Here is a 17,630-nt window from a genome sequence, read left to right on the forward strand (position 1 = left end):
GTTGAGTAAGACATTGGTGAGGCCAAATTTGGACTACTACATGCAGTTTTATTCAACTAACTTCAAGAACGATTACAATGAAATTGAAAAGAAGATTAGTTGGATGTTACTGGGGCTTGAGCAGCTGAGTTACAGGGAAAGGTTAAACTATATCTGGTATCCCTTCAGCCAGTCTCGAACCAGTCTCAAGCTGTCTGCCACCTGGTGTGAATCCCTCAACCGCAGACTACATGGGTTCCTCATCTCGAGTCGCCAATAGCCTGCCGCCTGTGTGCTCTTTAGCTGATGTGGTTACCACATCGTGGGTCATCCCTTCTGCTTCTCCTTGCGAAACAGAGGGTGTTCTCCCTGTTTTCTATGCCCTGCATGAGTCATTTGCTTCCGGGATCTGCAACCCCTCGTGGCTGCTGCCAATCATAGGTGCTGCTATCTTGGGCACAGACCCTGCGATGAAGAATTTTTAAATAAAATCACTGTCAGCTCCATTAACAGGCCATTTAAAGTCTGTTCAGAGCTGACGGCAGTCAGACTGGGTAGTTGGACCTTGTGGGAGCACTGTGTCTCCACTCCCTGCTCTCCGTGAGTCTACAGCAGTGGCAGTGCTGTTTTTAAAGCAGCTTCGGCAAAACGTTAGGGGGATCTTCTTCACACTGAGAGTGGCGGGAATATGGAACATGCTGCCAGCTGAAGTTGTGAATGAGGACTCAGTTTTAACATGTGAGAAAATTTTTGGCAGGTACATGAATGGAGGGATTTGGAGTGGGTGCAGGTCAGTGGAACTTGGCAGGATAATAGTTTGGCAAGGATTAGAAGGGCTGAAGGGCCTGTTTTCTGTGTTGTAATGTTATTTGGTTGTATTCTTTTTAAATATTTCCCACCTCACCTTAAATCTATGCCTTTCACTTTTAGTCTTCAACCCTGGGGGGAAAAACTATGACTATTCACCTTACCCATGCTCCTCATGGTTTGACATGTCTCAGCCTTCCTTCATTTCAGGGAAAGATCTAGCCTACCCAGACTCTCTTCTTAATTCAAGTTCTTCAGTTTAGTAACGTCCTCATGAATCTTTATTGCACCTTTTCCAATTTAATTACCTCATTCCAAAAGCAAGATAATTCCATATGTGACCTTAACAACATCTTGTTCAGCTGCAACATGATGTCCCAAAATCTGTTCCCCATGTCCTGACTGACGAAGGTAAATGTGCCATAAGCATCCTTCACCACACTATGTCTTTGTCACTACCCTGTGAGCCCTCCTCAGGGCTCTCCATTTACTGAGAAAATCCTAGTTTAATTTACAAAAATTTAATAGCTTACACTTATTCAAATTAAACTCCATTTGCCATTCCTTGGCCCACTGACTCAGTTGATCAAGACCCTGTTGCAATATTAGATAAATTTCCTCATTGTCTGCTATGCCACCTATATTCTCATCCAAATTGTTCATGTAAATGATGAACAGCAGTGGACCGTAACATATTAGTTGTCACATTCCTCCAGAGTGATAAACAACCTTCCATAATCACCATCGAGCCAATTCTGTATCCATCTATTACAGATTTTGTTCTTGGGCTTATTTGCTGACTGAAACTGGATTGTGATTGTACAGATCTTCTCCAAAAGGAAGCCTCCTTGCTGATTACAGGTTCTCTTGCTTGCTCTGCCCAGACTGTTTGCAGTAATGTTGAAGTTTTTGATGGCAACGCACACCTTAATTTCTCTCAATTCATCTCCCTACTTTTCTTTCAACCATATGTCCTTATAGTGATTCTCTTGTAAAACTGTTGCTTTCCATCACTTACAGGTACACTAAATATTTACACTACCTTCCTCCCTCAGTCACCACATGATTTCAACCTACATCTCATGTCAGCGTGTTTCCTAAATATCCCTAAATCTCTTCTCAATCAGTGCACAAAAGGGACATGACATGACTAAACATCACTTCCTGGTGTAACTGTCCTGGAAGTCCAGTCATCAGCTCAAGTGATTTATGACATGAGTAGCACCATTTGATCCAGAAATGAATACAATTACTTTTGACTCAGGGAATAAGATGTACATTGTTCAAAAACACCAATGCTTGACTGAATTTCTTGGCCAATAACTTCACAATATTTTTCTCATGACTATCTTTTTTTAAAAACTTTATTCGTTCAAAAAACAAATAATATATAACATATACAGCAATTAAACATGAACATTTATCTATATATATATATATATATATAAAAAAGAAAAGAAAAGAACCACCCCTTCAGCCAACTCTCCTAAGTTGAGCCATAAAAAAACAAAAAAAAGAATATTAAAGAAAAAGTTAAATATACATATTAAAATCTAATCAATATAAATTGAAATGTAAATATTATGAGTATAACAGCCACTTATTAATAATTTTGTTTCCATTATTGAACAATATTTCATCTTATTATGCCATCTATTAATATCAATCATATTTGTATCTTTCCACGTACTAGCAATACATTTTTTTTCGCTACAGATAAAGATAAATATACAAAAGCAAGCTGGAACTTATCTAATCCCAAGCCTTTCAGAGGTTGCAAACTACCCAATAAAAATACTGTTGGATCTAAAACTATTTTAATCTTATACAGATATTCTAAAAATGATTGAATTTTCTTCCAAAAAGATTGTATATGTATACATGACGAAATAGCATGAAAAAAAATTCCAACCGTATCACCACATCTAAAACACAAATCTGATTCATTAAAACCATATTTTTTTAATTTTTCAGGTGTCAAATATAATTGATGTAAAAAATTGTAATTAATCATTGCATAACGTGCATTTATCAATCGAGTTACACTATCATAACAGATATCTAACCAATCATCTTCAGAAAAAATAAAACCAATATCCGCTTCCCATTTAATTTTAGATCTATCCCAACCCTTTTTATCCATACCATCCTGTAATATTTGATACATAGATGAAATATAACCCTTCTCTGGTACCTCCATAAGGAAGACTCAAATTTAGTCATTTTAGGTAAAATCATATCTCTACCAAACATACATTTTACCAAAGATCGAATTTGATAATAAAGAAATAAATAATTCTTATCAATATCAAAATTTTCCCTCATCTGATTAAAAGACAAAAACTTATCCTCTTTCTCATGACTATCTTGAATAATTCTGCAAAAATACTTTTCAGGCTTTTGTTGAACCTATAAGGTTAATGGACGATTCGGCTTTGCAGCATCAAACTAAAGAAAACGATGACCGCTTTCTATGGCTTAGATATCAAGCAAATCGTGGAGATGCATTTGCTCAGGTATACATTGCACATATTGTAATTATTCTGTTCACATGTGAATTCACAAGGATTCAGCTGTTACTGAAGTTCCTTACTCTTACATTGGCTTTGCAAAATTACACACTGATAAAAATGAGTTTGTGTATTATTCTGTGATGAGTTCAGGTGATTGATGCAATTTCTCCCCATGGAGGCAGAGCCATGAAGCCAATTCTTAGACTTCCATTTTGAACAGGAATGTTTTAATAATAAATTTAGTTTAGAGATGCAGCACCGTAATAGGCCTTGTCGGCCCATGAACTTGTGCCATCCAAATGCACCCATGTGACTGATTAACCTACTAACCCCATTTATCTTTGGAACATGGGAGGAAATTGGAGCACCCAGGGGTAATCCATGCAGACATGGAAAGAGCGTAAAACTCCTTACAGACAGTGCTGGATTTGATCCTGGGTCGTTGGCACTGTACTAGTATTCTGATAACGGTTACACTAACCTTGCCGAATTGTTAACAGCTGCCATTATTTTTTAAGGGGAGAACAGTTGGCATCATTGCACTATAAATTAGAGCCATTACTCTTTTCAGGAATTATGAATATGGTTCCTTTTCCTCATTTAGGTTGAGTATATTTATCATTGGGGTAATCGTGTGTTGGTCACAAACGAAGTGAGGCTATGCTGGTGAGAGAGAGGCTCAGAGAGTTTTGCATTTTGTCCCAATGTGGCTTGGTGAGTGGGAGTTGAGCTTGAGATAGGGAGGTGGAGAGTTCTACTTTATATTGATCAAATAGCCAGAGGGTGATACTTACTCTACAAAAAATGATCAGTCATCTGGTTGTGAACACATACCAACTATTGTGGTAAGATCCTCAGAAAACACGAATCCTATTTTTATTTATTAAACTTTATAAATGGAGCCTGCAAACTAATGGCAGCCAAGAATTTGCTAAACACGTTGAAATTATTTCCTTTGAACTGCATTTGCTTACCAACTAACTTTGGATCTACTAACTGACAATATGAGGTAACATGAATAATTGATAACAACATTTCTCAAAATTAGCCATTATATCGACAGCTGCTTGAATATAATACATTAGAAGTTTCTTCATATCTAACCACAATTTATGAGGCACCCATTTGTGTTCTCTTTCAGATACTAATCTGGTCCTAAATTCATTCCTTCAATTTTTTTTCTTGTTTTCTTTGGCTTCCCTGTATCTTTTCTCTTTTCAAATACTCTGATCACCTCATGATTTAACTGTTGTCTCCAATTTACAAGCAACTATCTCAGCTTCTCATTCTCCTCTCCCTCTAACTTTTCCATCAGTTTTTGTCAACCTTCTTCCCCTTCCACTTATCCCAACCATTATAGTTTTAAATTAAATATTCAGCACCTCACTTTGCTTTTTCCCTTTCTGCACTTTCTTTTGTAATTGACTGTATTAAGACAGTGTTAAACTCTTGCAACGGCTGTACAAACCCTCAGACTAAACATTCTCAAACCCAGTTAAAGCCGCATTATATCTCCCTGTCTCTCTGAAGCCAACAACATGGTTTCCTTTGTAGGCACTTCCATTAATCAATGGGTGCTAGTAAATTAGCTTGTTCCATTTTTTTCAGAAGTAATTCCATTTAGTACATCTTAAGAGATGGATTTCTTTTCACTCCTATTATCTCTGGAAATTGCTCCTTAAGCCCCAGTTCCTGTCTCTTGAAACCAATTTCTTGTCTGGTATTTTGCACACTTTTAAAAATCTCCTCTGAAGTGAATATTTAAAAAAAATTATAAACACATTATGTAAAGATGAAAGTGCTGAGGAAGAAGAAACTGGTAATATTGAATATTTTGCAAAGCTTTGTGAATAATTTGAATACAGGAATTAAATCCAAGTTTTGAAGTTCCACAATTGCAATGTGATATTTTATTTTAATTTATTGAAAAATATTTTGGAAATATCAACTGTAATTAAAATGGAAATTAATTAAATACATAATCTCATTCAATTATTTTGCAGCAACAGCTTGCAAGAATGCTTTATTGGGGTCAACAGGGCATAACACGTGATGTGCAAGCTGCAATGAAATGGTATTCCAGAAGTGCAATAGAATCAAGACACCCCCTATCATTGTATGAGTATGGACTTTTTCTTATTAAGGTAGGTGGTACTGTTGCAAACAGCTACCTGGGGATATTGCATTCCATTGCTCTTTTACTTTTGTCAGAGTTGACCACCACAGATCTCCTTCTGATTGGACAGCAGGATAATGCATGGTTGTAAAAACAGTTTACATATCAATTCATTAGAAGAATAAACCAACCTATATTAGTGTCCTCTCTGAGGACAACACTCTCAGCATTGTGTCCCAGATTATATTCAGTTAGCTTCACTGGCCAGACCACATCATTCCATATCCAGATTCCCAGAACAGTTACTTCTTTCCGAGCTCCGAGCTTTCCAGGTGGACAGAGGAAATAATTCAAAGATGTGATCAAAGCTTCCTTAGATAAAAGAATGCACGATTCTCACCATTCTTGGGATTCCCTTACATGTGGCTGCTCAAAGAGGAGAGAGAGAAAATTTGAGGTGGCATTGAAAATAGCAAGTCTGCACAGGAGAAGGAGGCACCATATTTCGACTCCACCCCCAATCCATCCCTCCCATGAGGCACTTTCTGGCTCAACTTTGGAAGAGTGTATGGATCTCATATTGGTCTTGTTAATAAGCTGAGAACCCACAAACTTGGAGTGGAATCAAGTCCTCTTCAATCCCAAGGGGCTGCCTCTAAAGCAGAATCAGCTCCTTTAAAAATAATTTTCATCTGAACAAAACCTGGGTGATATGAATCAAGAAGCCACTCCTGTTTGCAATGAAGTAGTCACGGAGAACTTGATTGTCTGGAGTCAGTTAATTCTTTACTTGTGTGACAGAATATATAAAAATATTTTTGGGAGATAAATTAGGAAAAGTTAGAGTTGGTTACATTCACACACTTTAAAACAGATCTTATTTGAAATACTGGAGAATTCATATCCACGGTGACTTTGCAGAAATTGTGAAGAGTGCCTTTGGAGACTTCACAAGTAGGTGATAATTAGACTGACGCTGGGGAATAATGGACTTTAAAGCAACAGCAAGAGACATGCTGTCTGCTGATACCTTTTTGCAAGGCTTTTGACAAGAGTGCTCAGAGGTCACTGATGGGTTCTTGTTTACCGAAAAACAACAGATGAACCAGAAGGTTGACTTCCATTGCTTGTTGGAGAAGGTCATGTTGTTTTGCAAGCACAGGGGGAGTCAAGCAAGCTCAGTCTCAAAGAGAGAAAAAGAGAGAGAGAGCTGTCTCTGACTGAGGGTGTGTGACACAGAAAGCTGTAAGAAGCTGTGTCAAGCAGAAGCCATTGGAACTGAAACAGAAGCTCCAGAGTGGAGGATGGCTGGAAGTACTGGCTGTCTGGTGGTTCGCTTGGAATAAGGGAAACAGAAAGGAACTATGTGATAACCTGAAAGAAAGAGGTTATTATCTGGAAAACCCTGAAAGGGAAGTACCTCTGTTGTGGAAATCCTGGAACAACACATCTCTCTCTCTACAAAACCTACAAGAACCTTCCTGAGTGGTAACCATTTACCTTTTGAACACTAAAGCCTGGTGAACTTTATACATGTTAAATTCTATGCACAGTATAAGAATTGCCTGCAAACAGTGAACCTGGAGGAGTGAGAAGTGAGATTGAACTGTGAACCAAAGAAATTTACACACACATTACATACATGTGCTGTTTACATCCGGTACCGCACGGATGGCAGTCTCTTCAATCTGAGGCACCTGCAAGCTCACACCAAGACACAAGAGCAACTTGTCCGTGAACTACTCTTTGCAGATGATGCCACTTTAGTTGCCCATTCAGAGCCAGCTCTTCAGCGCTTGACGTCCTGTTTTGCGGAAACTGCCAAAATGTTTGGCCTGGAAGTCAGCCTGAAGAAAACTGAGGTCCTCCATCAGCCAGCTTCCCACCATGACTACCAGCCCCCCCACATCTCCATCGGGCACACAAAACTCAAAATGGTCAACCAGTTTACCTATCTCGACTGCACCATTTCATCAGATGCAAGGATCGACAATGAGATAGACAACAGACTCGCCAAGGCAAATAGCGCCTTTGGAAGACTACACAAAAGAGTCTGGAAAAACAACCAACTGAAAAACCTCACAAAGATAAGCGTTTACAGAGCCGTTGTCATACCCACACTCCTGTTCGGCTCCGAATCATGGGTCCTCTACCGGCATCACCTACGGCTCCTAGAACGCTTCCACCAGCGTTGTCTCCGCTCCATCTTCAACATTCATTGGAGCGACTTCATCCCTAACATCGAAGTACTCGAGATGGCAGAGGCCGACAGCACCGAATCCACGCTGTTGAAGATCCAACTGCGCTGGGTAGGTCACGTCTCCAGAATGGAGGACCATCGCCTTCCCAAGATCGTGTTATATGGCGAGCTCTCCACTGGCCATCGTGTCAGAGGTGCACCAAAGAAGAGAACAAGGACTACCTAAAGAAATCTCTTGGTGCCTGCCACATTGACCACCGCCAGTGGGCTGATATCGCCTCAAACTGTGCATCTTGGCGCCTCACAGTTCGGCGGGCAGCAGCCTCCTTTAAAGAAGACCGCAGAACCCACCTCACTGTAAAAGACAAAGGAGGAAAAACCCAACACCCAACCCCAACCAACAAATTTTCCCCTGCAACCGTTGCAACTGTGTCTGCCTGTCCCGCATCGGACTTGTCAGCCACAAACAAGCCTGCAGCTGACGTGGACATTTACCCCTCCATAAATCTTCGTCCGTGAAGCCAAGCCAAAGAAAGAAAGAATTAGAAGGGGGTTAAGTTGGGTGAAGTTAAAAATAGAGATACGTTAAAGTTTGATTCTGTTTTCATGTTTAAAGTTCATTAAAAGCAACTTTTGTTTAAGTAACAATTTGTCATGGTGAATATCTATTGCTTTTGGGTTTTGGGGTCGTAACACTTGCATCTTATCCTTGAAAAAATACCAAGAAAAGAATCTGTCAGGAATAAACACGTGATTGCCAGAGTATTAAATCAACATTTCATTGTCATCAACATGCTGGTTCAGATCTTGGTCTTGGAAAATTTGAACTATTCTTTCAAAGGATTTCCCATCTTAACTGCAACATTCAATGTCTTTTGCATTGATTTCTCATGCCAATTACATGTTTGAGTTATTTTATTTGAAAAGTGTAATGGTAACTGATTTGTGTTTAAAATAAACCATTCACTATCACTATTTCATGATAGAAGGCTGCGTAGAAGTAATGATAAAGTGGATATGTTTACTAATGATCCCCTTCAAAGGGATTCTATAATTTAAAAATGTTTCTCATCATATAATTGTACCCCATGTAATGTTAAATTTAAACAGGCCCTTTCGGCCCTTGAGCCTGTGCCACCCAATTACATCCAATTGACCTACATCTACAGAATGTTTTGAATGGTGGGAAGAAATGGATGCATCCAGAGGAAATCCACACAGACACAGGGAAAATATACAAACTCCTTCCAGACTGCATGGGATTCAAACCCCTGTCCCTATCGCTGGCGCTGTAACAGCGTTGCGCTAACCACTACGCCAACTGTGCCATCCGGGATGAAGTCACAGTGCAATCGATGCAAGAATGAGTGCTGGTTTGAAGGGAGTGCAAGAACAATGAATTAATCCTGAATTCGTCATTACATTAATTAAATTTATTCATTTCAATCCCATATTTTAGGGCCAAGGTGTGAAGAAGGATACAAAATTAGGCTTAAAATTAATCAATGAAGCGGCTTCTAAGGTAACTATTTGAATAAAGAAACTATATGAAAATGCTTAGAATTTACTTTTGTCTATGTGGGCTTTGTACTGAAGTTGTCTGAATTCAACAGTAGACAGGCTTTCCTGCTTTTTGTCATATAGACATGGTTCTAGAATGAAAATTATGACATATCCACTAACATTGAAAACTATTCTGTAGTACATAACAAGGTAGCATTCATAAAAAGGAATATGTCACACAAGTGTCTCCAGTCTATACCTGTACCCTTATTCATTTTGTATATGTACATCATGTTTACCATTGTGTGTGTCAGTTTTATCCACACAAACTACCATAGCAGCAATTCGGCATTGGTATCACATTTCCCAGGAAACATGCCTCTGTGCATGGTACTGAGGTGCTTTTGTCATCTCTCACCCAACACAGACTGGCCATTGTTCGGCCCCAGCCCATGTCACCTTTGCACATTGATTATCCTACCTTCCATGGTATTTGGACCTCTGTGTAGCGATTTCTTTTAAACTCTCCATTCTGCCATAAATGTTATATTTGTACCCCTGTTCTGGACTGAAGTTGAAATGGAAGCCATTTCTATGTAAATAATCCCTTTTATATTCTCAGAGAAGCTAATCAGATTTCTTCTTGGTCTTCTCTTTCCCAGATATGTGGTATTTTTGGATTCTATTAGTTGTCATGACTGATCAAAGTCATTTGATTGCATCTTTCATGCTGTTAAAATGATCAGGGCTGGCTAATTTAGTTTCATTTTGTTTCCTTAGTGGATACAGTGAAGCAAGGGCTTTCATCTAAACTATCTGCTCTTGATTGGAAACCATGCTTTGATCAATAAAACATTGTTTTAAATCCATTACGACATTACCTAGATGGAAACTTTTTGAGAGTACAGTTTTTGTAATTGCAAGTATTAATTGAATTTATTTTTAAACAGGGGTCTCCTGAAGCACTCAATGCTTTGGGATGGTATTATGAAACCTTTGAAAAGGATTTTGTGAAAGCGACAGCATATTGGGAAGAAGCAGTGAAAATGGGAAATCTCGATGCGTTTCATAATCTTGGAGTAATTTATGAGAATGGGAACTATCCTGGCAAACCCATTAAAAATATGGTAAATTTTGACATAATTCTGAATAACCCTAACCCTAACCCTAACCCTTCAAATTCTTTATTTATCAGTAGAAACCATATGAGGCTTTTTAAATTGCTTTCTTTATTAATTCATAAAAATGGAAGTCCTATATTGATTCTTTATTTCCATACTTAAGTTTTGTTCATGAACACATTGAACAGAACAATGAAGCAAGTCAGTGTGTGTGTGTGTCTCTTCGGAAAGAGGAGACATTGGATCAGAAGATGTTGAATCCCTGTGGGTAAAACTAAGAAACTATAAAGGTAAAAAAGATCCTGATGGGAGTTGTATACAGGCCTCCAAACAGAAGCCAGGATGTACTGTACAAACTATGAGGGAGATAGAGAAGGCATGAAAAAAGGGTAAAGCTACATTAGTCATGTGGGATTTCAATATTCAGGTTGATTGGAAAAATCAGGTTGCTGCTGGATCCCAAGAGAAGAAATTTATTGAATGCCTTCAGAGAGGCTTCTTAGAATAGCTTGTGGCATTGTGTAATGAACCAGAGTGTGTTGGTAAGGGAATTTTTGGGTGGCAGAAATCATAATATGATAGAATTCACCCTACAGTTTGAGAGGGAGAAACTAAAATTAGATGCATCATCTACCCGTGGAATAAAAAGGACTATGGAGGTATGAGAGAGAAAATGAACAAAGTTTATTGGAAAGGCATACTATCAGGGAAGATGGCAGAGTAGCGATGGCTGGAGTTTCTGTGAGAAATGAGGAAGGTGCAGGACAGCTATATTCCAAAAAAGAAGAAATATTTGAATGGAAAAATGGCACAACTATGGCTGACAAGACAAAGCCAAAGTAAAAGCAAGAGAAAGAGCATATAAGGAAGCAAAAATTATTGGGAAGAGACAGGAAAAGGAAGCTTTTAAAAGCTTACAGAAGGCAACCAAGAAGGGTATTAGGGTGAAAAAGATGAACTTTGAAAGGATACCAAAAGCTTTTTAAAGTATATCAAGAATAAAAAGAGGTGAGATTAGATATAGGACTGATAGAAAATGATGCAGGAGAAAATGGAATGGGAGACAAGGAGATGGCAGAGGAACTGAATGAGTATTTTGCATTAGTCTTCACTGTAGAAGACATTAGCAGTATACCAGACTTTCACGGGTGTCAGGGAAGAGAAGTGAGTGCAGTCATGATCATCAGAGAGAAGGTGCATTCTCCTAAGGCCTAAGAGTAGATAAGTTTCCCGGATCAGATGGAATACATCTTTGGGTTCTGAAATAAGTAGCTATGGAGATTGTGATGGCATTAGTAATGATCTTCCAAAAATGAATAGATTGTGGCAGAGGACTGGAAAATTGAAAAGGTAATTCCGCTATTTAAAAAGGGAGAGAGGCAGCAGAAAGGAAATAATGGACCTGTTCACCTGACATCAGTCATTGGGAAGTTGTTGGAGTTGATTGTCAAGAATGTTGTTATGGAGTACTGGCAGTGCATAACAAGATAGGCCAAAGTCACTGTGGTTTCCTTAAGGGGAAATCTTACCTGACAAACCTACTACCAGGCTACTCAAAGAGATACAAGGGATATTGTATTTTTGGATTTTCAAAAGGCCTTTGACAAGAGGCTGTACATGAGGCTGCATAACACGATGAATGCACATGGAATTACAGGAAAGATCATCAGGAAATAGAGCATGGGAATAAAGGAATCCTATTCTGGTTGGCTACCCGTTACCAGTGATGTTCCACAGGGGCTGCTCCAAAAAATGATAGGTATCTGAATATCCAGCATATCAAAGGTTATGGAGAAAAGGCAAGGGAGAGAGGCTGAATGGGAGAATGTATCAGCTCATGATGGAATGGCGGAGCAGACTCAATGGGCCAAATAGCCTGCTTCTGCTTCTATATCATATGGTCTCAGCATGTATCTGTGAAACCACCTTCACCTCTGCTAGCTACAATTTATCAATCTATAATTTCTATTTTGACACCTTTAAGTCCATGTGGTAAAGTTTGTACAATTACTAAATTTTTCATGCAGTGCCACCTCACCTGGCACTCAATGTAATGAAACCTGATCCAATCTGAAATTAGTGAGGCCTATGCCTGCTTCATCAGTGAGGAGTTCTTGGACAGATTAAGTGTACCCAAGCCAATCTGCAACTTTTGGCAGCATGGTTAGCATAGTGGTCAGGGCAACACCATTACAGCACCAGAGGCCTGGGTTCAAATCTCACACTGACTGGAGGGAGTTTGTATGTTCTTGTGTTTCTACTGGGTGCTCCAGTTTCCTCCCATGTTACACAGATGTATGGATTCATAGGTTAATTGGTCACATTGGTATAATTGGGTGGCAAAGGTTTATGGACCATAGCGGCCTGTTACCATGCTGTGTCTCTAAATTAAAAAATATAACCAAACTTCCAAATTAAAAGTTGGAATGGCCCAGTTGGTCCCTTAAATTAGCTCTTCTATTCAATTAGATCATTAGTGATCTGATTGCTTCCTCAACTCTCCATTCTTGTCTCTCCACAGCTAACATTTCACCCTCTCACTTGTTAATTATTAAGAGCCTACCCTCCTCTGCTTTAAAACAATAATCAAAGGTCTTTGAGAAAGAGAAAGCATTTTGCCTCATCCCTGTCTTAAACTGGACCAGTAATATACAGTTCAATAGACCCCCTCAGTATCTGAGGAATCACTTTCTCTTGAACCTTGCTGCACTTGTTCAAATATGGTTGAAGTAGTATTACAGGGCCAGAATCTCATATTTCAGAGTTCACACTGTGTTTACAGCCATTGCACTGTCACCCACCAAAGTTTCAGTGGAATCTATCAGAATGTTACCAACTTTCAGCCACTATGGAGCATCGAGTCCTAAAGAGAGCCATCCACTGAAATAGGCACTCTGTCAACTTAGTCCTTTGTGACCATCAAAGCATTTACACTAATCTTACATTAATCCCATCTTTAAAATTCTCTGCACATCTGCATTAGCTCCCCCCAGATCCTAACACTCACCTACACAGAAGGAGCAGTTTACAGTGGCAAACTAACTTTCCAGACCCACGCATATTTGAGCCCAAGGAGGAAACTGGTGCACCTTGGGGAAGCCCACATGGTCACAGACAGTGCCCAAGGTCAAGATTGAACCCAGGTTTCCGGCACTGTAAGGCAGCAGCTCTACTAGTGCAACGTGACTGAGAACACACAAGACCAGAGAGCATACAACGCACAATAGTCTATGGACTGAACTGGGGTTTTGGCGGGAATCCAGGGTTTATAGTGGGATATGTGGGGGTGGAGTTGGGGGACGAGCCAGTCCTTAGAACATCATACCAGTAGTGAATTCCCATTTCACTACATTCACCCCTTCCTTTAGAATGAAGCCTGCGGGTGAAAAGAAAGAATATAGAATAGTCAGAAAAAAAGTACATTATTTATAAGGAGGTCTGGAGGTATGGGCAGAATGTCATAGTGCGGGTGGGCTCTGGACTTCCTGATCCTCCAGTGGTTCCGTGACCTTGGGGTGTAGGCGATCTGGCTCTGGCTGAAGCCACTTTCTGAGACATCTCACCTGAGCCCCTGGGTAGGTCCTGGCTCCCTTGAGGTGATGGACCCTCAGTTCCGGCGGGTGCCAGGTCCCTGATCGAGACCGTGTCCTCCCTGCCATCTGGGTATGCCACGTAGGCATAAGCATGGTTGGCATGGAGTAGGTGCACTTTCTGGGCCAAGGGGTCATTTTTGCTCTTCGTCTGCTTTCGAAGCAGAACTGGGCCTGGTGCTGTAAGCCAAGCTGGGAGAGTGGTCCCTGACTTTTGACTTTCTCTTGAAAGAAAACATCAGCTCATGAGGAGTTTCAATGGTTGCAATGCAGAGTAGCGACCTAATTGCGTGGAGCGCCATGGATAGGACATCCTGCCAGCATGAGTCTGGAAGTCCTTTGGACCAGAGAGCCAATTTTACGGCCTTCCAAACCGTAGCGTTTTCTTTCTCAACCTGTCCGTTTCCCCGGGGGTTGTAGCTGGTCGTCCTGCTGGATGTGATGCCGCTTACTAGCAGGAGCTGATGCAGCTCCTCACTCAAATGATGAGCCCCAGTCGCCATGGATATAGCCAGGTTACCCGAATAGGGTGAAAATGGAGATTAGGGCTCTAATGACAGATGGTGTGGATGTGTCTGGGCAGGGAATGGCGTGGCGGACCTGTCCGCATGACAAAGTGGGCCAAATCACCAAAAGTACCGAGGGGCACAACTTGGCACTGGGCCCCCAGTTGTGCGAAAGAGAAGCCTGAGTTTACAGTCCTTAGCCAGTAGAGGGGGACCTGTACCTTCTTGTCGGACACCAAGCCAGGTCTCAGTGACTCAGCAGTGTCCTGATGTTGGCCCGGGCAACAATACATGGGCTCCGGACGTGGGAGTTTTTCCTTAAAAGGTCAGCGCGGTTATTTTGAATAAATTGGCTTGCAGTTGTCTTTTTGTCAGCTTTGCCCAAGCGCTAAAATGGCGAACGGGAAATGACTGTGAGGAAGTTCACATTCCCGTTCATGGAGGGGAGGGGTCCCTTGAAATCAACACTGAGTCATTCAAAGGGCCAGGATGCCTTTATCAGGTGTGCTTTGCTGGGCTGGTAGAAGTACAGTTTGCACTCAGCACAGACTTGGCAGGACCTGACATCCTCAGTTGAGTAGGGTAAATTGCGTGCCTTGACATAATGAGCCATTCAAGTGATGCCTTGGTGGCAGAGCTCATTGTGCAGTGACCAAAACTGGCCAGTGTGTGCAGAGGCACAGGCTTCCTTTGGACAGTGCATCTGGAGGCTTATTGATGGAACCAGGTCAGTCGACTATATCATAGTTGTAGGTGGAGAGTTCGATTCTCCACTGTGTAATTTTATCATTTTTAATTTTTCCCTGTTTTGAATTGCTGAACATAAATGCCATCGATTGCTGGTCTGTGAGGAGTGTGAACTTACTGCCCACCAGGTAATGTCTCCAGTGCCTGATGGCCTTCACAATGGCTTAAGCCTCTTTCTCCACTGATGCATTCTGAAACTTGTGACCTTGTAGGGTCCTGGAAAAAAATGCAACCAGCCTACCCGCCTGATTAAGAGTCACAGCCAGGGCTACATCTGAGGCATCACTTTCCACCTGGAAAGGTACATTCTTGTCCATCACATGCGTGGTGGCCTTCATAATGTGGCTTCTGACGTAGTTGAAACCAGCTTCAGCTGTCAGAGGGGATGAACCTTGTTTGCATATTGAGGGACCCACTGGGCATAATATGAGAAGCCTAGGCACCTTCTCAAAGCTCTCATGGTCCTCGGGAATGGGAGTTCTAACAGAGGGCCAATAATGCCATTCTCCACCATTTAGCCCAAGATGGCTAGGCATTTAGCCCTGAACCCACACTTACTGGTGTTGTAAGTGAGATTCCGGACCTCAACTGCATGGAGAAAATTCTGGAGGTTGGCATCATGGTCCTCCAGAGAGTGCCCACAAATGGTAACATCAAGCAAATGGCATCAGAGTTTTGGGGCCTTCTGTCCCGAACTGTAATGGGAGGGAGAGGTCCAGAATACTCCAGGGTCATGTTTTTAAAATGACACAAGAAGTCAAGACCCAACAAAACTGGGGCACAAATTCTCAGGTACATACATTCTGTACTTACAGAATTCCCCCTCCAACAAAGATAAGTGGACCATACAATGTTCTTGAATATTTACAGACTGTGTATGGGACACTAAAAAAAATGATAATTAGAGGGATACACTTTAAAATTAAGTTTTTGGACTGTCTCTGTGTCTATGAAGCTGTCAGTCGAGCAAAAGTCAATTAAATACTTCAGTTTATGTCTGTTAACCCTCACTTTCATTGTGGAATTGTTCAGTTTGTGTGGTATCTCCTGGTCCAGGACTTGCTGCCAGGACTCTGGAGATGCAGTCATTCCCCCCCACTGGAGTCACTCCCCCCATTCAGATTCTTGGGCAGGCAAGATGGCGGGGACCACGAGGCACAGCAAGATGGCCACCCACCTTCTTCTGCTGTAGACGGCATCAATTTTGAAAACCGGCAAGATGGGAGAGACCACGCAGTGCAGCAAGATGGCCACCACCCCTTGTCTGGTCCCAGTTTCAAAACGCGACAAGGTGGCCACTGGGATTTCCCACGTTGCTGCTCTCGCCATGTGGTCCCGCAGGAAGGCCATAGCATACAACACTGGCACCAGGAGGTCGTGGGTTTGGGTTTGGGATTCACCTCAGTCAGCCTGTTGGGGGTCGCGCGCGTGTTGCACCTCTCAGTGCTCCCCCTCACCCTGCAGACCTTCACCCAGTACCCCTTCTTACCACAACCGGAGCAGATACAGTCTTTTGCAGGACATTGAGTTCTTGGGTGCTGCTGCCGACTGCAGAAAACGCATCCCTTAGTGCTGGAGGCCGCCTCCGTCAGGGCTGATGCAGCATGTGGAGTCACTCCGAGGACCAGATCTTCCTGGAGGGTGCTGCTGCTGTCTTCCAAGTTAGCAGCTCCCGGATGCCCATCTCCAGTGACCTGGCCAGCCGTACATTGTCAGACTGCGCCGTGCTGCCTTGCTCTAGCAACTCCTGCCTTATGTACTTGGACCTCACTCCACCATCAAGAGCATCTCAGATCTGCTCTTCTTCCTGTTCTCAGCCCATGCCATCCTTGTACCCGTAGTTCCTCGCGAGTGCTCGTAGGATGAGGACAAAATCTGCAATGGACTCACCAGGTTTGCTGCTTCTGTTGTGAGAGCTGGTGCCTCCAGTAGGATGACATTCTGGGGCCTCATAGCGAGCCTTCAGCCTTTCGACTGCTGACTTGTAAGTTGTACAGTCCCTGATAATCGGGAATCCTTTAGATCCGACGCAAGAGAGGAGCGCCGACCTTTTGAGCTCATCTATTGAGTAGGCCATTTGTGTGGCCGTCAGGTACATTTGGAAGCATTCCAGCCAGTGCACAAATTCTTCCAGGGCCTCTGGGAACAGTGGGTCAATTAGGAACATCGCGGGCTTCCAACCTCTTCTTACTGAATAAAAGTGCAGCATGACTGAGAGCACTCAGGACCAGGGAGAGTACAACATGTTTTTATTCAGTAAGAACAATAGTCTTTGGACTGAAGTGGGGTTTTGGCGGGATCCAAGGTTTATAGTGGGATATCTGGGGAAGGAGCCAGTCCTTAGATCATCACATCTGTAGTGAATTCCCAGTTCATTACAACTAGTTGGCCCACTGTGCCACCCATTTCTCAGTAGCAATGGTAGAAGACAACAACACCCTAAAGTAGAATACTGTCAAATTTGAATCCTAAACAGGAAAATATTGTAAGTGATCATCCATTGTCCAGTACTGGACAAGCAGCAATTTCTTGCAAACAAGTATTAAGA

At 41.8% G+C, this 17,630-nt stretch overlaps 1 protein-coding gene across 3 annotated transcripts in view; it reads left to right on the forward strand.

Moving 5' to 3' along the window:
• LOC138757524 (protein sel-1 homolog 3-like) overlaps window positions 1-17,630 on the forward strand; it is a 112,002-nt gene that overhangs the window by 67,882 nt on the left and 26,490 nt on the right. For all 3 annotated transcript variants that reach the window (XM_069925025.1, XM_069925023.1, XM_069925024.1), the window contains 4 exons: window positions 3,183-3,302; window positions 5,303-5,443; window positions 9,075-9,137; window positions 10,069-10,245. In XM_069925025.1, coding sequence (XP_069781126.1) covers window positions 3,183-3,302; window positions 5,303-5,443; window positions 9,075-9,137; window positions 10,069-10,245 — 501 coding nt within the window. The remainder of the gene's footprint in view (window positions 1-3,182; window positions 3,303-5,302; window positions 5,444-9,074; window positions 9,138-10,068; window positions 10,246-17,630) is intronic.

This window comes from Narcine bancroftii, chromosome 3, assembly GCF_036971445.1.
Source record: "Narcine bancroftii isolate sNarBan1 chromosome 3, sNarBan1.hap1, whole genome shotgun sequence".
NCBI classification, from domain to species: Eukaryota; Metazoa; Chordata; class Chondrichthyes; order Torpediniformes; family Narcinidae; genus Narcine; species Narcine bancroftii.